The sequence below is a fragment of the Erpetoichthys calabaricus genome, chromosome 12 (genome assembly GCF_900747795.2).
Source record: "Erpetoichthys calabaricus chromosome 12, fErpCal1.3, whole genome shotgun sequence".
Classification (NCBI taxonomy): Eukaryota; Metazoa; Chordata; class Cladistia; order Polypteriformes; family Polypteridae; genus Erpetoichthys; species Erpetoichthys calabaricus.
The window spans coordinates 38,250,519-38,275,183 of NC_041405.2; the positions used below are offsets into that span (position 1 = coordinate 38,250,519).

The 24,665-nt window shown below is 39.6% G+C and overlaps 2 protein-coding genes across 4 annotated transcripts in view; one reads left to right on the forward strand and one right to left on the reverse strand.

Moving 5' to 3' along the window:
- The window catches only part of LOC114662093 (monocarboxylate transporter 8-like), a 1,225,996-nt gene that overhangs the window by 725,631 nt on the left and 475,700 nt on the right, over positions 1–24,665 (forward strand). The gene's annotated exons all lie outside the window — the stretch shown is intronic.
- The window catches only part of rlim (ring finger protein, LIM domain interacting), an 84,407-nt gene that overhangs the window by 12,474 nt on the left and 47,268 nt on the right, over positions 1–24,665 (reverse strand). For 2 of the 3 annotated variants that reach the window (XM_051934370.1, XM_028815419.2), the window contains exon 3: positions 11,438–11,536. The exons of the other annotated variant lie outside the window; for it this stretch is intronic. In XM_051934370.1, the coding sequence (XP_051790330.1) occupies positions 11,438–11,536 (99 nt within the window). The remainder of the gene's footprint in view (positions 1–11,437; positions 11,537–24,665) is intronic. 3 annotated transcript variants of the gene reach the window in all.

Below are 24,665 nucleotides of genomic sequence, written 5' to 3' on the forward strand. Positions count from 1 at the left end.
TTACTCGAGCATCATGGTTATCCTCTGCATGGGGTTTCCTACAATCTGTAATTTCAGAAGCCTAATAAATCATCCTAGATTTTAACAACAGTATTTTCTCTGTATATAGCAAGTGCTCTGAACATGGGAAATGTTCAATATTTAACAACCAGTGAATGACAGATATTTTCTTCTACACAGGAAACTAAATTACAGTCTATTTGAAATGCACATCACCACACAATGCCATTTTTGAGGGTCAATTGTGCATGGATCATAAATCTCATTGTTTCATGGTATTTAGTAGCAACTAATATATTTTACATTAAATAAGTAAGTAGGAGACTAGGGATTAGGGTTAGATGGTATACCAGTACCAAAAAAGTACCTAAAATCCACATTTTTAAAATGGTACAAACATTCTTTAATTTGTATACTAGTAGTTTCCAGACCCTCTTTCTGACTCATTAATGAAATCAGAACTCACAGAAGACCATCTACAACTGAAACATTAAGTATATGTATGACATCTAGCTTGAATCACCAAGTAGGACCCTTCCATGATCTCTGAACGTAAATTTAAAAAAATGTGCCACACATTTCAAAAAGTGACACCCAAAGCGTGATAGAGCAGGGAGGCATGCTTGTTTGCTGGCTGGGGGAATAAAGCAGCTGTAAGGTGATTTTGCTTTAGGGAGTAATCACTTATTTGCTTTCGGATGCTTACAGATTCTTCCTTGCTATCTGTCCTATACCATCACCTGGTTACTAATACTCTAACAGCTGAAGAGATGGCTGAAACTAAATCAGTGTCTGACTAAATCTAATGCTGAAGACAAGAAAAGTATGCCAACATACACAACAATCTGAACAGGGTGATACATAATCACATTTACTCAAATGAGAGAGCTGTCAAACTTTAGATGAAGAAGCTGTAAAAAAAAAAAATTTTTCTAATTTAAACATGTTACTATGGCAATTAACATTGTAAAGAGATTGCCAATTCTTTAAAATAAGATGATTTGCAGCCATGATGAGTGTTGCACACCTCACTAACTCATGCTGCAAACTCTCAAACATTTTGTTTACACATCCTTTAATGCTGTGCCGATTGCATTTCAGATGTATCATATTAATAAACAAGCTTCAGTGTAATGCAAGGTAAACAAAAGAAATTAAAACTAAAATGTAATTTACATTATTGACAAACTGAGGAAGTGTCACGATTCTAAAAATGAACACAAACGTCATCCATTATTCTTTGCCTGGCAGGTGATACTTTTCTGAAATTGCTCTGCCTCAGCTCTATGAGAAAGTCCCCACTTATTATATTGTCCATCACCAATTGGCTGACCTCATCTTCGAGGATATTAAATAAAAATCAAAGACTGGCACCAAACATTTTCAGAAATTTTTCTCAAAGCTCAAAACTGTACTTGTCACTTTTATTATATATATTATATATATTATGTAATGCACTGTAATGTCATCTGGGAGTAGGCCAAAACATTGCTGTTGATTACAAGCAATAACCCAGCCATAGGGGATGCACAAACCAGTGTGTTTCTTCATGCCAGTCCTAAGCCCGGATAAATGGGGAGGGTTAAGTCAGGAAGGGAATCAGATGTAAAATTTTACCAGAACAAAATGTGGACAGTACAGATTTCCATATCAGATTGGTCGAGGCCAGGGTTGACAACAGCCACCACCAGTACTGTTAGTTAGCAGGGTGCTGGCAAAGGATTGGGCCACTCTTGGCCAAAGAAATAGGGGGAAGGCAAGTCCACAGGCTGAGGGAGAAGAGGAAGGTAAAGAGAGTAGAAGTGAGGGTAGGAACTTTGAATGTTGGCAGCATGACTTAAAGGGAGAGAAAGTTAGCTGGTATGATGGCAAAAAGGAAAGTTGATGTATTGTACGTGCAAGAGACCAGATGGAAGAACAAGGACAGGAATGAAGAACATCAGATGATAGTGGATTTTGCGAAAAGGATGGACATGGTTATGGTGAATACGTGTGTTAAGAAGAGGGAGGAACACAGGCTGATGTACAAGAGTGGAGGAGGATGCACAAAGGTAGATTATATCCTATGCAGGAGGGTCAGTCTTAAGGAGATTGGGGACTGCAAAATGGTGGCAGGGGAAAGCTTAGTAAGGCAGCATAGGATGGTGGTCTGTAGGATGACTGTGGAGATCAAGGAGGATGAGAGTGAGGGCATAGCCAAGGATGAAATGGGTGTAAGTTGAGAACTGAAGACTGTAAGGTTGAGTTCAGGGATGAGGTGTGGGACTGGGTGGCAGTGAAGAGTTACAAGATAGCTAGGCCAGTGGTCCCCAACCTTTTTGACAGCAAGGACCACTTTATTAGATGCAAATTTTTCCACGGACTGGTGGGGGGGGTAAGTTTTATACACAATTTACATAACATTTCTATTATTATTAAAGTTATTAAGCAGTTCGCATATGTTTGCAATCTGAGATTTTTCTTTTTTTGCATATAACAAAGACATATGCTTTACATTTGCCAATCCAACAGATTGCACATCACAAACATTAACACTGCTATCTTTTTTTCGTGTCTGCCGTTTCTATAGGAGGGTGACAATGAGTTAAATTCCAATGGATGTTTTTCAAATGTTGACAAGCAATAAGCAAAAGGAATCACTGCAAACCACAGACAACAAAAACAGCAAAAAAAAAAAAAAAAAAAAAAACAGTACGAGGAAAGTTCGAAGAAAGATTTTTTTACAACTGAGCTACAACCACAGATCTAACTGCTCTGTGGATGATTCGTTCAAGCATTTCAAGGTCACTTCGTTGTAATGAAAGCATCTGTTGAATGTACTTCGTAGTAACGCGATTTCTATAGACTCGTGTCATATGGGGAAACTGTCGGTACCATAAAAATACTTTGTTGTAATAGTCTCTCACCTCTCTCTGCGCCGCTGCAAAGCCCCGCCCGCCAAGCGTTCTGAAAAGTCTGAGTGAGTCGCTGTTGCCAGCAGTTCTCTCGCGGCCCGGCTGTCAGACGAAGGGAGACAGCTGGAAGGAGTGGAGCCTGGAGTGACATTTGGACAGAGAAAGGAGGACAAAGAAACCTGGTGGTGGAATGGGGAAGTACAGGAGAATATACATAGGAAGAGGTTGGCAAAGACGACGTGGGATAGTCTGAGAGGTATAGAAAGACAGCAGTACAAGGAGATGAGGCATAAGGTGAAAAGAGAAGTGGCGTATGATGAGTTTAGACACCAAGGAAGAAGAAAAGAACACATTCTGATTGGCTAGACAGAGGACCAAATTGGGAAAGATGTGCAGCAGGTTAGAGTGATAAAGGATAAAGATGGAAACGTACTCACAAGCAAGTAGTGTGTGTTCAGCATATGAAAAAGAATACTTTGAGGATCTGACAAATGCACAGAATATTATATTATATATATATATTATATACAGTACTGTGCAAAAGTTTTAGGCAGGTGTGAAAAAATGCTGTAAACAAAGAATGCTTTCAGAAATATATTGTCAATTTACAAAATGCAAAGTCCGCGAACAAAAGAAAAATCTAAATCAAATCAATATTTGGTGTTACTACCTTTTGCCTTCAAACCAGCATCAATTCTTATAGGTACACTTGCACAAAGTCAGGGATTTTGTAGGATTATAGTCAGGTGTATGATCAACCAATTATACCAATCAGGTGCTAATGATCATCAATGTCACACGTAGGTTGAAACACAGTCATTAACTGAAACAGAAACAGCTGTGTAGGAGGCTTGAAACTGAGTGAGGAACAGCCAAACTCTGCTACCAAGGTGAGGTTGTGGAAGACAGTTTAATGTCATGGCAAGATTGAGCACAGCAACAAGACACAAGGTAGTTATACTACATCAGCAAGGTCTCTCCCAGACAAAGACTTCAAAGCAGACTGGGGTTTCAAGATGTGCTGTTCAAGATCTTTTGAAGAAGCACAAAGAAACGGGCAACGTTGAGGATCGTAGACGCAGTGGTCGGCCAAGGAAACAGTGCAGTAGATGAAAGACACATCAAGCTTATTACCCTTCGAAATCGGAAGATGTCCAACAGTACCATCAACTCAGAACTGGCAGAAACCAGTGGGACCCAGGTACACCCATCTACTGTCCGGAGAAGTCTGGCCAGAAGTAGTCTTCATGGAAGAGTTGCAGCCAAAAAGCCATACCTCCGACGTGGAAACAAGGCCAAGTGACTCAAGTATGCACGAAAACATAGGAACTGGGGCACAGAAAAATGGCAGCAGGTGCTGTGGCTGTAGCAGAAGGCAGTTTGTTCGTCGAAGGGCCGGAGAGCGGTACAATGAGTGTCTGCAGGCAACAGTGAAGCATGGTAGAGGTTCCTTGAACGTTTGGGGCTGCATTTCTGCAAATGGAGTTGGAGATTTGGTCAGGATTAATGGTGTTCTCGATGCTGAGAAATACAAGCAGATACTTATCCATCATGCAAAACCATCAGGGAGGCGTATGATTGGCCCCAAATTTATTCTACAGCAGGACAATGACCCCAAACATACAGCCAACGTCATTAAGAAGTAACTTCGGCGTAAAGAAGAACAAGTCCTGGAAGTGATGGTATGGCCCCCACACAGCCCTGATCGCAACATCGAGTGTGTCTGGGATTACATGAAGAGACAGAAGAATGTGAGGAAGCCTACATCCACAGAAGATCTATGGTCAGTTCTCCAAGATGTTTGGAACAACAAGCCGAGTTACTTCAAAAACTGTGTGTAAGTGTATCTAGAAGAATTGACGCTGTTTTGAAGGCAAAGGGTAGTCGCACCAAATATTGATTTGATTTAGATTTCTCTTTTGTTCATTCAATGTATTTTGTTGATTGATGAAAATAAATGATTAACACTTCCATTTTTCAAAGCACTGTTTACAGCATTTTTTCACACCTGCCTAAAAATTTTGCACAGTACTGTATATAAAGAGAGAGAGAGGTTGGATGATGTGGAGACAATGAATAAGAGAGTGCAATGGATTAGCAAGGAGGAAGTAAGGACAGCTATGAAGAATGGAAAGGCTGTTGGTCCAGATGACATACCTGTGAAAGCATGTAAGTGTTTAGGTGATATGGCAGTGGAGTTTTTAACCAGATTGTTTAATGCAATCTTGGAAAGTGAGAATGCCTAAGGAGTGGAGAAGTGTTCTGGTACCGATTAAAAATAAGGGGGATGTGTAGAGCTATAGTAACCACAGAGTCTGAGCCGCAGCATAAAGTTATGGGAAAGAGTAATGGAAGCTAGGTTAAGAAGGGAGGTGATTAGCGAGCAGCAGTATTTTTTCATGCCTGGAAAGAGCACTACAGATGTAATGTTTGCTCTGAGGGTGTTGATAGAGAGGCATAGAGAAGGCCAGAAGGAGTTGCACCGTGCCTTTGTGGACTCAGAGAAAGCATATGACAGAGTACCTATAGCGGAGTTATGGTATTGTATGAGGAAGTCTGGAGAGGCAGAAAAATAAGAGTGGTACAGGATAAGTATGAGAAAGTGTGACAGTGGTGAAGTCTGCGGTAGGAGTGACAGATGCATTCAAGGTGGAGGTGGGATTACATCAGGGATCAGCTCTGAGCTCTTTTTTATTTGCAATGGTGATAGACAGGTTGACAGATGAGATTAGACAGGAGTCCCCGTGAACTATGACATTTGCAGATGACATGATTCTCTAGAGGGGAGAGGAATGAAGGTTGGAAAAAACAACAAAGAATACATGTTTGTGAATGAGAGGGAGGTCAGGAGAATGGTGGGAATAGAGTTGGCAAAGATGGATGAGGTTATATACCTGGGATCAACCATACACAGCAACAGGGAGTGTGGAAAAGAGGTGAACAAGACAAGGACGTGCAAGATTAGAAATGAGTACACTGGGGGGTCAGCTCATGTTGGACAAGTGGGAAAAAAATCAGGTGAAATTGAGTTGGTTTGGATATGTGCAGAGGAGAGAAGCTGGGTATATTGGGAGAAAGATGTTAAAGGAACAAGAAAGATGTCAGGTAAGAGAAAAAGAGGAAAGGAGAGGGCATGCAAGTGGTGTGCATAACAAAGATGCAGAGGACAGGAAGATATGGAAAAAGATTATCTGCTGTGGCAACCCCTAATGAGAGCAGAAGTAGGAGAAGTAGAAGTAGAAGACGAAGACGACAAAGAAGAATGGATTAAGAGTGATAGTGAAACCAAGGCTCTCTGAGAAGATTTTTATTCAAAATTATTTTAATCCAATGCATTCCCAAATCGTATGACCCAATGATGCTGGACCTAGATGGCAATCCTGGCAGTTTGGGTCTTGCCCTGGGTACAACTGAGAGATGTTTTAGACTTTTACTTAACCTATGGAATGCTTGGTACATACAGAACTAGACTGTAATTCTGGCAAAGTTCCACACCTTTTCTGAGATTCTAACTTAGAAGTCCCTTTCCCACCAATCCTTTGAGGCCAAGTGTCTGCCTTTAATAAACCTACAGTGCATCCGGAAAGTATTCACAGTGCATCACTTTTTCCACATTTTGTTATGTTACAGCCTTATTCCAAAATGGATTCAATTCATTTTTTTCCTCAGAATTCTACACACAACACCCCATAATGACAACGTGAAAAAAGTTTGAGATTTTTGCAAATTTATTAAAAATAAAAAAATTGAGAAAGCACATGTACATAAGTATTCACAGCCTTTGCCATGAAGCTCAAAATTGAGCACAGGTGCATCCTGTTTCCCCTGATCATCCTTGAGATGTTTCTGCAGCTTAATTGGAGTCCACCTGTGGTAAATTCAGTTGATTGGACATGATTTGGAAAGGCACACACCTGTCTATATAAGGTCCCACAGTTGACAGTTCATGTCAGAGCACAAACCAAGCATGAAGTCAAAGGAATTGTCTGTAGACCTCCGAGACAGGATTGTCTCGAGGCACAAATCTGGGGAAGGTTACAGAAAAATGTCTGCTGCTTTGAAGGTCCCAATGAACACAGTGGTCTCCATCATCCGAAGGACAACCATCTCTGCAGCAATCCACCAATCAGGCCTGTATGGTAGAGTGGCCAGACGGAAGCCACTCCTTAGTAAAAGGCACATGGCAGCCCACCTGGAGTTTGCCAAAAGGCACCTGCAGGACTCTCAGACCATGAGAAAGAAAATTCTCTGGTCTGATGAGACAAAGATTGAACTCTTTGGTGTGAATGCCAGGCGTCATGCTTGGAGGAAACCAGGCACCGCTCATCACCACGCCAATACCATCCCTAAAGTGAATCATGCTATGGGGATGTTTTTCAGAGGCAGGGACTGAGAGACTAGTCAGGATAAAGGGAAAAATGACTGCAGCAATGTACAAAGACATCCTGGATGAAAACCTGCTCCAGAGCGCTCTTGACCTCAGACTGGGGGTGACGGTTCATCTTTCAGCAGGAGAATGACCCTAAGCACACAGCCAAGATATCAAAGGAGTGGCTTCAGGACAACTCTGTTAATAATAATAATTCATTGTCCTTGAGTGGCCCAGCCAGAGCTCTGACTTGAATCTGATTGAACATCTCTGGAGAGATCTTAAAATGGCTGTGCACCGACGCTTCCCATCCAACCTGATGGAGCTTGAGAGGTGCTGCAAAGAGGAATGGGCGAAACTGGCGAAGGATAGGTGTGCCAAGCTTGTGGCATCATAATCAAAAAGACTTGAGGCTGTAATTGCTGCCAAAGGTGCATCGACAAACTATTGAGCAAAGGCTGTGAATACTTATGTACATGTGATTTCTCCGTGTTTTTATTTTTAATGAATTTGCAAAAACCTCAAGTAAACTTTTTTCACGTTGTCATTATGGGGTATTGTGTGTAGAATTCTGAGGAAAAAAATGAATTTAATCCATTTTGGAATAAGGCTGTAACATAACAAAATGTGGAAAACGTGATGTGCTGTGAATACTTTCTGGATGCACTGTATTTAAGTTTAGTGTTATTACTATGGGAAGCAGTTTCCTCAATGCTTTAAGCGAAGACTTTGCTAGTATCTTATTTATGGGTGAAACTGGTTTATATGATGCATATTTTGTCTGTTAATGACAGGGGGTTAGAGCCCCAGTTGCAAGCAGAATATCTAAGGCAGGGGTCCCCAACTCCAGTCCAGGAGGGCACCAGTGGCTGCAGGTTTTCATTGTAACCCTTTTCTTAGAGACCTTTTTTACTGCTAATTAAATTCTTTAGAATTAATTTTTATCTAAGGCATAGTGATATAAGCTCCCAAATAAAACCATGGTCTAGGATGATAATATCATTGTACATACAACATGTTACATACAGTAACTATGATGTACAAGGGAGAAGGCTTATACTCTCGAATTTGCATATAAAAATCTCCTTAAAAATGCTCCATGGGTTTGGTAGATTGTGATCTGCAGAGAACTGTGGAATTATCTTTGTAGTTTTAGATGTTATAGTTACCGTAGCCGAGGATCTATACATTGCTGGTGATTTTATTTGGGTTTTAAATCCAGACATTTTATATAAGTAACATATAAATGTTTCTTATGTAAAGACCATCACAAAACATAATCACAAACAGAACTTTGCATGATATGTTGGCGAGCTCTGTAAGCTGTGCTGCTTCGTTGGAGGACAGGTGCGTGGCAGACTGACTGGCAGGATGACGCCCGACCTCTTGGTGCATCCAAACGGTGCCATCTTTCGCCTAGTGCAGCTGCATTGTTCTTATATGTGAGTGGACATTTCTTGTGGGGGGGGCTTCTGTTCTCTTTCTCTGATGTAGAACCCTCATCCTCATCTGAGTTCACCACTGATAAAACACATCTTTATTTGAAAACTAACAGTGTCAGATTGGGGCGAGTGTGAGAGAGAATAAAAATGAATAAAAAATAAAAAATGCTAATCTTTACAAGTACCATACATTTACACCAGCTGTTATAGACTCAAATCAAATGTATGTTTTTATTGTATAATAGTAACAATAAGAGCAGCTCACTACTCAAAACGTTTATTTTGGGACATGGGAAGGCTTGAACCGGCGACCTTTTGAATAGAAGTCAGCAGTTCTTACTGCTGTACTACCAAAGAAGTCACGACAACAAACCACACTAACCCGATCTCTTTTTTTTTCGGTGATAGTCTTGAATAAAAGCACAATGGTTCTATTATATTTATACCTTTTGTGAAAGTGCTTATTTGATATTTTGACTTTAGTCTTCACACATTATATACTTCATGTCAAAATTTTGTCCTTAGTACTAAAACATGAAAAAAGTTGGGTCTTTTAGGTATGTGTTCAACATTTCTTGCATTTCCTGTCATCCTACACTTGCATATGTAGATCTTTGTAGACATGGAACAGACATGAAATGCATGTGTTCTAAATAACAATATATATTTTTAGCCTATACAGCTCTAGGTACCGGACTCCCTGATAAACAAGGCTTGAGCTGGGAGAGGTTTTTGCACTAATCTGCGGCAGTGGGAGGATGGGATAGTAGGCTGCTTGGGCTTATCAACACATTCACAAGACAAAGACACTGACAGAGAGAAGCGAGCAGATTTAAGATGGGCTGGATTTACAAGTTTTTTTGTAAGCTTTGGTAATTCTAGCGTTAATTGAGTAAAACAGATGAGTCAACTCCAGAGCTATTTCCTGGATTGGAGGAGTCATTAGACAAAGTGTGTATAGATTAGGTAGAAATACTAGAAAAGGCTTCTAAATATGTACCTGATAAGCTTAGAGATTTTAAATTGTACATTGTAATATGATGCATCATTTATGAAATATAACCAAGTCTATCTTAACCATCAGTTCAACTAGATGAACAATTTGCCCTGATTATTGCCTAGTTTTCTTGGTTACAGTAATAATAATAATGATCCTCTTTAATAAAATCCCTGTGTGCGTCCAGGTGTCCGTGTGTGTATGTGTGCGTGTCTTCTGGTGAAGTGCGCATGCGCGGGGCATGGTGCGATGCGCGATATTACTGTCAGAGAAAGTTACAGGCGTTTTACGGAAATACAAACCAGTATTACTGCGAGAGGAAATTAAAGGTACACAATACAGTGACGCATATTACAGCCACATACAAGCCAGTATTACTGTCAGAGAAAATTAAAGGTATATTACGGACGTACCAGCCAGTATTACTGTCACAGAAAATTAAAGACACAATACATGGCAGCAGCCCACGAAGAACGGTCAGCTCAGCAAGTAAACATCAACAAAAGAAAGGCTGAAAGACAAAGAAAAATACGACCAACAAAAAGAATGAGGTCAAAGTCCCTTGCCATTTAATATAGACTGTTCCTACTAATGTTTATGCACTACTGTTCTAGCGCCCGTTATTGTAACGGGCTTAATGACTAGTAATTAATAATTATAATATAGGCTAAAGTAGGCTACAATAAATAACATACAATTATTTAAACATCTGCTTTGGGAGAAGTCTGAGTGAAATCAAGCGATCCCACTCCGTGCCATCTGCTCAAACATGCACCATGCTGTTTCAGATCAGATATCCCTCCCATGGGTGCCAAAAAAGCTCAACTGCTAGCATATTTGCTGCCAGGGACAGGGCTAACCCACTTATGATTCAGTATCCCATTCAGACCTATACCATGACAGTCACTTTTACGGGCAGACCTGGCTTAGCACACACCATCACAGTAATGTTTACACTGCATCCACCCTGTTCTTGATGTTACACTATACTATACAATGTGTCACTTTTTATTTATTGTCGCTGTGTGAACACAGCATAATGGCAAGGATGACTCAGACTCACAGTCTCACTACTCAGCACACAAAATTTGTTTGTCTGCAACGTTACCACGACATAAAAATGAAACTTTTTCATTCCACGTGTATAACTAGAATGATTTTAATTGTTCTCAAGTTATTCTCTTTACTTTGATGGGCTAGTGTATATATAAAACAATGTGTATGAAAATGTGATAAGAACGGTGTCCCTTAATGATTCAATACGGTATAATGTACAGCATTTAATATTCCAATCAATATGGCATGATCCCATATTATAGGGGATGGCTGAAAGCATTACAGGTTTGTGTGGATGAAGATTATCATCTAGCAATAACATAGGAAACAATCCAGTGGCAGTGACACGTTACTACAATAAACTGACTTGAATTTATGTAGTGCTGCTTCATGTGTGAAGCGCAGTCAAATTAAGTGGATAAATGCCTTTAGGGGTTGCGTTAAAAAATGTAATTGCAGAAATATACATACACACACACATTACACTTTAATTGTAGGTGTGTTTTTCTTGTTGAACCGATTGCGTCTACTGTGAATTTTTCAATAAATCCCCCATTTTTTCAGCTCAAACACTTCTACATTTGTGACATGAGAAAAAACGCATGCTTCCCAAAAACAAAGGGCATTTGACTGTTAGAACATTCTCCATTACAGTAATGCATTAGTATGGTGATCCTACCACGATTTTCTTCTGCCCCGATTTCACTCTGATTAACCTGTTCTGGCCCCTCCTTCACCTGCTGAAGGCGACGAAGTAACTCTTCTTTGGTAACTTCACCTAACAGAGAGGACAAATATCAGTGGCGATTGTCAAATCCAACTTACATATTAAAATGTACAACCTATCTGTAGAAACATTTTTAAAAATACTAGACAATTTAATGTATTCTTATGCTTCAGCCCAATATACTATAACAGGTTTCAGCAGTGCTAATGCAATTAGAAAGGTTTCTTTGATAACACAATTACCTACCCTTTTTGCTCCAAAGTGGCTTTTAAAAAAATCTTTTTGAACTAATGGTATTTATTTATGATACGTCGTAATAGCAAAATACTGAAAATTATCAGGTGCCTTTACTTATGAGCAGGTGTCACAGTTGTAACGCTGCAGCCATGCAGTAAGGCAATCACGGGTTTGTATCCCGGTTCCATGTGCCATGTCCTTCCTGTGTGGTTTTTGCAAAGTGCTTTGAGTAGTGAGAAAAACGCTATATAAATGTAAAGAATTATTATTATTTGTGTGTATGAGTGATCAAGATCAGCCACGGCATAGTGGGGATAAACAGGGACACTAGATGTGTTTGACAATAACACAAATTCATTGGAATAATTACACAGCATGGTGCGCATGCAACATAAACGTGTATATTATTGAAGTAAATGTTCATACAAACTATACAAAAATAATTAACAAGTTGAGACATGTACACTGGTTATAATTGCATGAAATAAATATATGTATTACTTTATATTTCACATATACTGTAGTATAGGTATAATATTAAAATGATATATAAATCATAAAATGGTATAAATTTTGCATCTTAAGATTTCTTTTCCATAGTATTTATTTGAAAAAAATCTTGCAGCACACCTGTGGACCTCTCCACCGACTGAAAATCGGTGCCCTGCATTGTAAAAGTTTGGGTTTAAAACCTGTAGAAATGTCTTTGTGGCTTTTTTATATTTATTAAAGATATTTTAACAAAAGGCTGGAAGAAAAAATTTGAATAAGTACATATGAAATTGGAAATTAAACACAAATCACAGAAAACATTTAGTCGGATTTGGTATCAGTACATTTCTACTGGCTCCAGTAACCCAATAAATGCTTCCAGCACCACAGTGCTGGGGGCAGCTGAAAATTATGAAAAAGCAAAAATGAAAATTCTCACAGTACTAGAGGTCATGGATTTCTTCTCACATGGTGCAAAGAGCAGCCAGGTACACTCCTCCCATACTCTCACTTTGTCCTTCTCGCTGACTTTATCTTCTCATTTCAATATACTATTGCTCTCTTATGGGAAACTTTTTGCTTCTACTGAAAAGAATATTCTTCAGGACAAAATGGCTACAGCCTCATTACATCTGCCTCTCCTGTCGCCTCATGCATGAAGCCTACACCAACCTGAAAAATAGCATTACTGTAAGCAACTCCTGTCCTGAAGAGCTACTGTGACTGCAGGTTTTCATTCTATTCATTTTCTTAATTAGCAACCAGATTATGATGCTAATCAACTCTTGCCTTAATTTCAAATGTGTTGATATTTCAGACTCACTTTTCAATTATTTCTTTTTTTCCTTAATTAGCAGCCAACAATTATGACTTATAAAACAAACCAACACATGACCAGCAACTTGTGTCCATCATACAATATCTGAAAATAAAGAACAATGAAGTTCTTAGTAATGCTGATCTGCTCAGTCCCCAGCAAGAAGGAAGTAAGGACAGCTATGAAGAGGATGAAAAATGGAAAAGCCGTTGGTTCAAATAACATACCTATGGAAGCATGGAGGTATTTAGGAGAGATGGCAGTGAAGTTTTTAACCAGATTGTTTAATGGAATCTTGGAAAGTGAGATGCTGGCCGAGGAGTGGAGAAGAAGTGTACTGGTGCCAATATTTAAGAATAAAGGGGATAATAATAATAATAATAATACATTTATATATCGCCTTTCCCATGCTCAAGGCACTTCACAGAGCTTAAGATAGAACGGCAGGGTATACAGTATATGGCATTGTACAAACCAGATAAATAAATAAGATTAAGACAGTAAATTTAAAGAAAAATAAGCCTAACAGACAACATAATTGATGGTCTAAAACACACACACATATGTTACATGAGCAACCTGACAGAGGTAAACTGAAATAAGGGTAATAAAGTCAAGTAGAGCTAAAAGCCTTTCTGGACAGATGAGTCTTGAGTTGTTTTTTAAAAGAATTCATGGAGTCAGCTGACCTGATTAATTTTGGCAGGTCATTCCAGAGTCTGGGCGCTATACAGCTGAAGGCCCTGTCACCCATGGAGTGTAGATTAGTGTGGGGCACAACAGGATTGCCAGAATCAGAGGACCTTAGTGGGCAGACAGGCACATAGTGATGGAGAAAGTTAACTGATGTAGTTTGGCGCAAGGTCATTTAAGGCTTTGTAGGTTATTAGTAGGATTTTATATTCGATTCTGTTAAGACACAGGGAGCCAGTGAAGGCGAAGCAGGATGGGTGTTATGTGTTTGCTGCTGCTGGTTCGAGTAAGGACTCTTGCAGCCGAGTTTTGAATAAGCTGGAGCTGTGATACAAGATTAGAAGGGGCACTTGCCAGTAGGGAATTACAATAATCGATATGGGATGTGATAAAAGCATGGACCAGTTTCTCAGCATTAGAAAATGAGAAGAAGGAGCAAACACGGGATATGTTACGGAAGTGAAAGTAAGAAAGTTTCTTAATGTGGTTTATGTGGGCGGAATAAGAAAGAGAGGAATCAAAAATGACACCAAAATTCTTTGCAGCAGAGGCAGGTCTGATGAGATCACCGCCAAGATGGACTGGGAAAGAGCTCATTTTATTAAGTTGCACTTTAGTCCCAATTAGCAGGAGGTCTGTTTTGTTGCAATTTAATTTTAAAGAGTTCTGCTCCATCCACATATTAATTTCACTGAGGCAGGTTGTGAGCCGAGAAAGCTCTGATGAAGTTCCACTTTTAGCATTGAAATAAAGTTTAGTATCGTCTGCATTAAAATGATAACGCAGTCCAAAGCTACGAATAATACGGCCAAGGGGAAGCATATTTAAATACAGAAGAGGGCCGAGCCCTGAGGAACTGCAGTAACTACAGGGGTATAAAATTGATAAGCCACAGCATGAAATTATGGGAAAGAGTAGTGGAAGCTAGGTTAAGAAGTGAGGTGATGATTAGTGAGCAGCAGTACGGTTTCATGCCAAGAAAGAGCACCACAGATGCAATGTTGCTCTGAGGATGTTGATGAAGTATAGACAAGGCCAGAAGGAGTTGTTTTGCGTCTTTGTGGACCAGGAGAAAGCGTATGACAGGGTGCCTCGAGAGGAGTTGTAGTATTGTATGAGGAAGTCGGGAGTGGCAGAGAAGTAAGAGTTGTACAGGATATGTACGAGGGAAGTGTCACTGTGGCGAGGTCTGCGGTAGGAGTGACAGATGATTTCAAGGTGGTGGTGGGATTACATCAGGGATCGGCTCCGAGCACATTCTTATTTGCAATGGTAATGGACAGGTCGACAGATGAGATTAGACAGGAGTCCCCGTGGACTATGATTCCTGCTAATGACATTGTGATCTGTAGCGATAGTAGGGAGCAGGTTTAGGAGACCCTGGAGAGGTGAAGATATGCTCTAGAGAGGAGAGGAATGAAGGTCAGTAGGAACAAGACAGAACACGTGTAAATGAGAGGGAGGTCAGTGGAATGGAGAGTAATGGGGATTGTGGAAGAGAGGTGAAAAGAGTGCAGGCAGGGTGGAATGGGTGGAGAAGTGTGTCAGAAGTATTGTGACAGACGGGTATCAGCAAGTGTGAAAGGGAAGGTCTACAGGACGGTAGTGAGACCAGCTATGTTACATGGGTTGGAGAAGGTGGCACTGACCAGAAAGCAGGAGACAGAGCTGGAGGTAGCAGAGTTGAAGATGATAAGATTTGAACTGGGTGTGACGAGGATGGATAGGATTAGAAATTAGTACATTAGAGGGTCAGCTCAAGTTAGACGGTTGGGAGACAAAGTCAGAGAGGCAAGATTGCGTTGGTTTGGACATGTGCAGAGGAGAGATGCTGGGTATATTGGCAGAAGGATGCTAAGGATAAAGCTGCCAGGCAAGAGAAAAAGAGGAAGGCCTGAGAGAAAGTTTATGGATGTGGTGAGAGAGGACATGCAGGTGATGGGTGTAACAGAACAAGATACAGAGGACAGAAAAATATGGAAGAAGCTGATCCACTGTGGCAACCCCTAACGGGAGCAGCTGAAAGAAGACCATGAAAAGGAACAGTATTGAACAGGTTTGTTGTGGCAGAATAAGAGCAATATCAAGCCATGGAATTAAATAGTGGGTTTAAGTGACAACAAGAATAAGCTTCTAATTAAGAAAGTGGCTGGAGTCTGAAGACCTGACTTAGTCATCAGATGGCTCACTTAATATTTCATTTCTGTTTGGTTACTGTTTTTAAGGCAAGTTAATTAAAATGAGGGGAAAAGAAGTTAATCAGCAAAAACTGGTCACTAATTAAGAAAAGGTTTGTAACGTAAACCTGCAGCCACATTAGTGTTTCAGAAGAAGAGTTGGAGACCCGTAGTATACAGGAAAGTTGCACAGTCAATCGTAAACATTTGTGTATTAAACTTTTGTAACTTCAAGCATTTACTTGCATTTGTTGCATAATTTTAATTGTTTTGCTTAAAAATAAAAATAAAACAAAAAAAGCAAGTTGTGTTGCACTTAATGCCCTCAAATCAAAGTTCATGTCCTTCAGGCTTTAAGCCCAAACATGCAAAGTCAGTGACTTTGCTTAGTTAGAAAATAAAAGTGTTAGATAAACTTTGTGCTGGCTGGTGTTAACAAATTGACTATATATTATATCCATAAAAAGGAGGAGAGCAGAGACTGGCTAGAGACATTGAGACTGCTAATCCAATTACTAATTGAAGCCTCATGGTTAAATGTCAATTAGCTTCTGCTATGCTCCCATAATCCGGGACCCTTAATGATCTCAAACAGCACACAAAGTAGACATCGCTGACAGATTATTTCTAAGGACATCATTCACAATCTCCAATGCCATCCTCCAGCTGTGAAGGACAGAGTATTGAATGTAATGTTAACACCTCACCAGTCTTAGCATCATCCTATATATAAGTCGACTGTTTCTTTGAGATGTTGGCACAAATGATCACAGTATTCTAGGAAATAGCTTACCCATTTTGTATACTGTATTTTATGGGTTATTTCATGGTTACTATGCTATGAAAAGTGTATGTTATGAGAAATGTTTTGTTTTTTCGATGCAGAAATGTATACTTTGAGCAATTGCTAGCAAAAGATTATTTTTTGGTGATCACAGAAACCTAACCCCCTACATCCCATAGGTTCAGCTTATTAACTTTCACACTGTTTTCTAGCAATGATACTCCCACGAAAGTATTTCAAACTACTGAAGTGTATTTCTAATTGGAACTACTCATGTATATACATGCTATACAAAATTACTGGGTACAGACAAACCAAGTTGAACTATAGGAACAACGTAAGGCGGAGGTCTATGAACAAACAAAAACACAGTATTTACAAATAACAGCGTTGATTCGGCAAATAAAATGTTAAGCAATATAAACAAGGGAACAAAGTTTTTTTTTATATTTTTTACATTCCGTTGCAAAATGCATTCAAGAACTAGTTTTCTATTAAAAAAAAATGTTAAATAAACTTATATTAGGTAAATAATTAATACATTTAACAAATACCAAAAATACTTAAGAATTACTGCTTCGTCTACATCTCTTAATAAATATAAACCAGTTCCAATCCACCTAATTCCAAATAATACCCTGATGAACAGCAGGGGACTTAACCCCTATACCTATCCTCCCAATCATCAACCCCTGGTCATCAGTGAATCTCCAAGGCGACCAAATTCTGATGATTATCTCGAAGACACTGGGAAGGGCATGAGAAAGTAAGTTTGAGAAAACAGATATAAATGAACAGAGTTTTGTTAAATTTACAAAAGTTATAATAAAAGCATTCAGAAACAATAATGCACATGCAGTTAAGGTCAAAATCACTGCCGCCACCCCCCCCTTATGAGAAATGGGGCATTTTTCTACATTTACCTCCAATTTAAACAACATTTTTCACACTTTACAAAGTAAAACATTCATCATTGTAAAAACCCCAACTAGTACATTTACTTTAAACAGCCAACTATACTGCTGAATAATTGAAAATTTATTGAAAATTTGGGTGGTCAAAATTAGCAGCCCCATGTGAAATAGAATCATACCAAAAACAATGAAAGTAGTATGGACCTCAGAGAAAAGACAGTGGATGCTCATTTTAAGGGGGGTAGCTACATGACCATTTCCAGGTGTTTCATTGTGTCCAGAACAGCTGCATGTTGCATTATTGCAAAATACAAAGTGACCCATTCTGTCAGAAACTAACCTAGGTGTGGTCGTAACGTGCGACTCGCAAGCACAAGATTTTAAAGATTTTGTAGAGGAAAAGAATCAGTCACCAACAACAAACCCTGGATCACTGCAAAGGTCAATGTATTTGGGTTGTCACTGGGTATTTCAGCAATATAAATGACCCAACTGCACACATGACATATGGTTCAGACTAGTGCTAGGCGGTATGACCAAAATTCTATATCACTGTATTTTTCAAAATTATACTGGTTTCACGGTATTGGACAGTATTTTTTTCCCATGCATGAGTGGATGTTAACCACATTTTCCACTGCAATTACTGGCTAAGGATAACCTATTCCACTGTCATGAGAATTGTACATTGTACAAAAAAACATTTTAATGTGCACACAAGTATTAATACAGGTTTGCATGGCCCCATAAAGTGATAGTTTTCAAGGGGGTGGCACTAATGAAGAGAAGGAATCACATTGCATGACAGATGCAGTCAAAATATAGAGTCTTATTGAACAACATTTGCAAACAACTTAAACTAAAATTGACAACATATTTTCAACCATCCAAAGAGGCATTTACATTTAGCAAAATATCCAGAGGTGCTTGTCAAAAGTTGTAATGCAATGAACATGTCTTAGAAAAGGAATAAATAGTAAATATTTTTTTTAATCAACTACACTTTGTTAATGTTAACAATCTCTGTCCACTGACACGTTAAAGTGACTTTTTAAACAACTTTACCATCATTAAACTGCATAATATTTAAACTAATAAATAATAATAAAATAATAGTGCAACTTCCAGTAATAATACTATTACTTCCAAGACTTCAAGCCCAGGTGCATTACACAGTACAGTATTCACTAAAATAAAATAAAACAAGTGCAACTTGGTGATGACGTCTTTGCCAACTGAACCATCGTTAAGGTAAACTGCATTAATATGGACTTTGCTTCAAGCTAAGCTATATACATAAATAGTAAAACTGCAACTTGCATTTATAATGCTATTTGTGGTATAGCCCTACGGAAGCATATTAGGGCCATGGTGAAGAAAAATAAAAATAAGGACAGTGAAGAAAAAAAAAAAAAAAGTCGAGAATAAAGTCGACATGTTGACTTTATTCTTGACATTTCCACTTAAAATCATTAAAATCAATGTTAAATTTACTACATTTTCTCAAACCCTGTCATAAGTTAATTTAGCACATTAAATGCTTTGTGTTAAGTGTTCCCCAACCCAGGTGTTAATTGCTATGCACTTCTTAAAAACTGACTTCCTCTTGCACTAAGAGGCGGCGCAGGCAGCGATCGCCGCACAGAATACATTCACTTCATGATATTCCTGCTCTCTGAAAATGTAGAATGCCAAGATAAATTGTCATGATCAAATGCATTAAAGCAGGTATTAAACATGCACGGTAGTGCTGCTCCCTCGCAGTAAGGGGTCCCCAGGTGTACATTCAATGTAGAGAACTTTATGGCAGGTGTGACGAGGTACCAAAAAACTGGATGTATGAATGGGTATCGCATAGGTTTAACTTAAATATTGTGTAAATATTGGGTTTGTGATCTGGTGGTCGGAGACACGAACACAGAATTAAACTGATCTTCTTCTGAGTGGGCTTTCTTTATTGCATGCATGCTACCACTGTCTGACAAACCAAACACCCAGTTCCTATCTTTCCTTTCTCTTTCTCCACATAACCAATCACCACACGATAAACATCTTTGTGAAATTAAAACTAGTTATAAACTTAGACCAAAAAAAAATCTGTGTTATACATGTTTAATTATGCCATCCATTCAGGGTTGCATCCATCCCAGAAAGCATTGTGTGCAAGGCAGGAGAAAATCCTGAACAGGGCACCAGCACATCGCAGGGTGAATATGAGCAATACATACACTAGCAGGGTCAATATAGCATAACAAAACCCCACATCCTACATGACTTTGAAGAAAACTGAAGCACGCCGAGTAAACCCACCAGAAAAACATGCAAATTCAAGGCAGGGAACAACCGGGACCCCCTTGCTGCAACGCAGCAGTGCACCCTCCAAACCACAGTGCCCCCACATGATTAATACATGGTTTAATGCATTTCATTATGAAAATGATATCAAGTATTTATCTTAGCATTCTAAATGTTCAGGGAGCAGGAATATCATGAAATGAATGTATTCTGAGTGGTGATCGCTGCCTGCACCTCCTCTTAATGCAAGATGTAGTCAGTTTAAGAAGCACGTAGTGATTAACCTGGCTCAGGGAACACTTAACACAAAGCATTTAATGTGCTACATAACTTATAACGGGGTTTGAGGAAAATATAGTAAATTAAATATTCATTTTAAGATTAAGTTTAGTTTATGATGTTCTACTTCAATGACAAATTACGAGAATAAAGTCAACATGTCAACTTTAATCTTGACATAAACGGCGAGAATAAAGTAGAAATGTCGAAAATAAAGTCAACATGTCGTCACACTATTACACATTACCCAGGTACATTACACTGTATTGAGAAAAAAAATAAAACAAGTACAACTTGGCTTGGAGTATTATCCAGTAGTATAGAAACAGTATTCACACATTTGAACATAATGGTCCACATCCGACATTTTAAAACCAAAGTATCTACAGACAAGAGACACGGCTTGTTTTTTCGGCATACTGTACATTCTTCTGTGTCATCATGTTCAACTTTATCATCTGCTACAGCTTCAGTTTCAGAATGTTCTCTGTCCATTTTCACCGTTCAATACCTCCACTAACGCATGAACTCCATTGCATACCTGTTTAGAGGTGCAGCAGTGAAAAAGGTCCCCCCTTAAACAGTTTCCCGCTGTGCCACGTTCTGAACATTATTTAGGCTATTTAAACCGGTATAAGAAAAATCCGTATCATAACAAAAATACTAGTTCAGACCTTTTTGAGGACCTCCAAAATCAAGGTCTTAGAGTGGCCAATTCAAAGCCCAGATCTCTATCCTATTGAGAATCTTTGGTAAGAGCTCAATTTTAAGCTCCATGCTCAAAAACCACCTAATTTGCATGAGCTGCAGCAATTTGCTATGGGAGAATGGTCTAAGATCCCTCATGAGACTTGTGCAAAACATGAGAATTTATAGTATGAGGTTGCTAATCAGTTATTGAGTCAGAAGGGGTACACTATTGATTATTTATTGTTAGATGGTTAATTTCAGCCATGCTATTTTTGTGTTCTCCTTGTTTCAATTAAGTGCATCATCAAAATGTTTTCATCAAACTTCTTGGAAAGTGTGTTTGTTCTTTTGGAAGCATTTCTCAAGCACTTTAAATATACTGCTCAAAAAATGAAAGGAACACTTTAACCAGGAATATAGAATTGAGTCAATGAAACCTCTTGGATATTGAACTGGTCAGTAGCACAGGGGGTTGTTAATCAGTTTCAGCTGCTTTGATGTTAATGAAATTAACAGGTGCACTAGAGGGGCAACAATGAGATGACCCCCAAAACAGAAATGGTTTAACAAATGGAGGCCAGATATTTTTCCCTCCTCATCTTTTCAAACTGTTTTTTCACTAGTTTTGAATTTGGCTATGGTCAGTGTCACTACTGGTAGCACCAGGCGACACCAGGACCCTACAAAGGTTGCACAGGTAGTCAAACTTCTCCAGGATAGCACATCAATATGTGCCATTGTCAGAAGGTTTGCTGTGTCTCCCAGCACAGTCTCAAGGGCACAGAGGAGATTCCAGGAGACAGGCAGTTACTGTAGGAGAGCTGGACAGGGCCATAGAAGGTCCTTAACCCATCAGCAGGACTGGTATCTGCTCCTTTGGGCAAGGAGGAACAGCATGAGCACTGCCAGAGCCTTAAACAAATGACATCCAGCAGGCCATTGGTGTGAAGTTCTCTCTAATGGGCCCTGAGCTCAAGGCCTGGCACCGTGGAGCTCGACTGGCATTTGCCATAGAATACCAGAATTGGCAGGTCCACCACTGGCACCCTTTGCTTTTCACAGATAAGAGCAGGTTCACCCTGAGCACATGTGCAGACATGAAAGGGTCTGGAGAAGCCGTGGAGAATGTTATGCTGCCTGTAACATCGTTCAGCATGACCGGTTTGGTGTTGGGTCAGTGATGGTCTGGGGAGGCATATCCATGGAAGGACACAATGACCTCTACAGGCTAGACAACAGCACCTTGACTGCCATTAGGTATTGGGATGAAATCCTTGAACCCATTGTCAATCCCTATACGGGTGCAGTGGGTCCTGGGTTCCTCCTGGTGCACAGCAATGCCCAGCCTCATGTGGTGAGTATGCAGGCAGTTCCTGGAGGATGAAGGAATTGGTACCATTGACTGGACCCACACTCGCCTGACCAAAATCTAATAGAACACCTCTAGGTTTCAGTCCATCCAACACTGCCAGGTTGCACCTCAGACTGTCCAGGAGCTCAGTGATGCTCTGGTCCAGATCTGGGAGGAGATCCCCCGGACACCATCCGTCATCGGGGCATGCATACAAGAACATGGGGGCCAAACGAACTACCGAGTATGATTGAGTTGCTGCAATGAAATTTCGGCAAAACGGACTAGCCTTCCGCATCTTTTTTTACCCACTTTGTTTTTTGGGGTGTCTTTGAATTCAGCCCTCTGTAGGTGGATAATTTTAATTTCCATCAAAACATTTGCATCCTTTCGTTCCTAACACATTACCCAGTCCATATCCATCTAGATATCCAGCATGATTTTTTTCCCTATTGAGATCTGGTGTTTTTAAATTGTTCCTTTAATTTTTTTGAGCAGTTTACATATACATACACACCTTTTCTTTCTTTCTTTTTTTTTTAGAAAATCCCTATACTTGTTTATTGAGCTCATTAGGTAAAGTGGTTGGGATGGGGGAGAATGGAACCAGAAGTGAGATTACTCATTGCTGCAATAGGTTTTTACAGTAGTGAGTTGAATTAATCTCATTGATCTTGCATGGTGTAAGGCTATGTTGTAGTGCATGCGTTTTTGTGGGCTTTTGTGTGATGTCTGAAGGCAAAGTTTGGTTTTGATAAAAGATTACATGGTTTTGAGCAAAGAGTTTGATTTTGACCTAGAAATTTGAACTTTGGATAATTGAGTGTGTAGTTATGACATTGTGTTTAGAGTTTTGGGAAATGGAGCTTATTTTCAAGAACTGTGTCTAAGCAATCGAGAAAAGCTAATACAACATGTTATAAAGCATTGCCCTATCCCAGACAATATGGCAATAAGTCAACATTCTTTTGGTGATGTATTTAATTTGGATAGCAAGTCAACACTATACTGCGCCCAGGCCCCTTTCTGCGATAATCACATTAAATAAGATGATTAATATAAAGAAAAAAATTACCCAGAGCAACAGACAAAAAGGATAACAAATGTAATAAAACAATTATACACAGGTTACAAAATAAATGGCAACCACCGGGTTGGTACAAAAACACAAAAATTCAACACTTGTTAAAGTAATCATTAATCATTTTGTAGGGGTTTCAAATAAGCATTACAGGCATGTGAAGTGTCCTGGTTCCAATATTCTCTTTGATCATGCCACTTTTCAATTACCCTAAGTTCTTGTCTATAAGCCGGACTCATGTATTAGCCGGAGACCAAAAATCATACGAATTTTTAAAATAAAATCGTATCATAGATAAGCCGGACTCATGGATAAGCCGAACGTACTATAACCTATAACTAATAGAAGGGAGGGAGGTCAGTGGTCTCACTCGCGCCCATTTAATTTCTTTAAGGGGGGAGAGAGTGTGAGATATTGCCGTCTCTCTCACTCCCCGCATGGCGCGGTTGGAGCGGCCGGAGCGCATTCTTTCTGCTCTGGGCGTCGCCGAGTCAACACGCGCGCATAGCGGTCATTTAAATTGTGATTTTATATGTAAGCATATTTAAATATATATCGCGGATTTTTTGCTGGTTCGCGGATTTCTGCGGACAATGGGTCTTTTAATTTCTGGTACATGCTTCCTCAGTTGGTTTGCCCAGTTGATTTCATACAAGGGACGCTATTGGCAGATGGCTGAGAAGCTATCCAGCTTACTTTCTCTCTCTCTCTCTCTCTCTCTTGCGCTGACGTAGGGGGGTGTGAGCAGGGGGGCTGTGTGCAGCTGCTTCCTGAAAGAAATGCTGCACGGAGCTTCGCATACTTAAAAGCTCAAAGGGCACGTATTGATTTTTTTTATCTGTCTCTCTCTATCTCTCTCTATCTCTCTCTCTCTCTCTCTCTCTCTCTCTCTCTCTCCCTCTCTCTTCCTGCTCCTGACGGAGGGGGTGTGAGCTGCCGCCTTCAACAGCTTTGTACCGGCGGTGCTTTGCATACTTAAAAGCCAAAAAACCCTATTGATTTTTTTTTTGACTGCTTGCTTTGCACTCCTTTGAAAAGGAAGACATGTTTGCATTCTTTTAATTGTGAGACAGAACTGTCATCTCTGTCTTGTCATGGAGCACAGTTTAAACTTTTGAAAAAGAGACAAATGTTTGTTTGCAGTGTTTGAATAACGTTCCTGTCTCTCTACAACCTCCTGTGTTTCTGCGCAAATCTGTGACCCAAGCATGACAATATAAAAATAACCATATAAACATATGGTTTCTACTTCGCGGATATTCTTATGTCGCGGGTGGCTCTGGAACGCAACCCCCGCGATGGATGTATAAGCCGGACTTATGTATAAGCCGATATTCTATTTTTTCATTTTCACAACTTTTTTCCTTAGA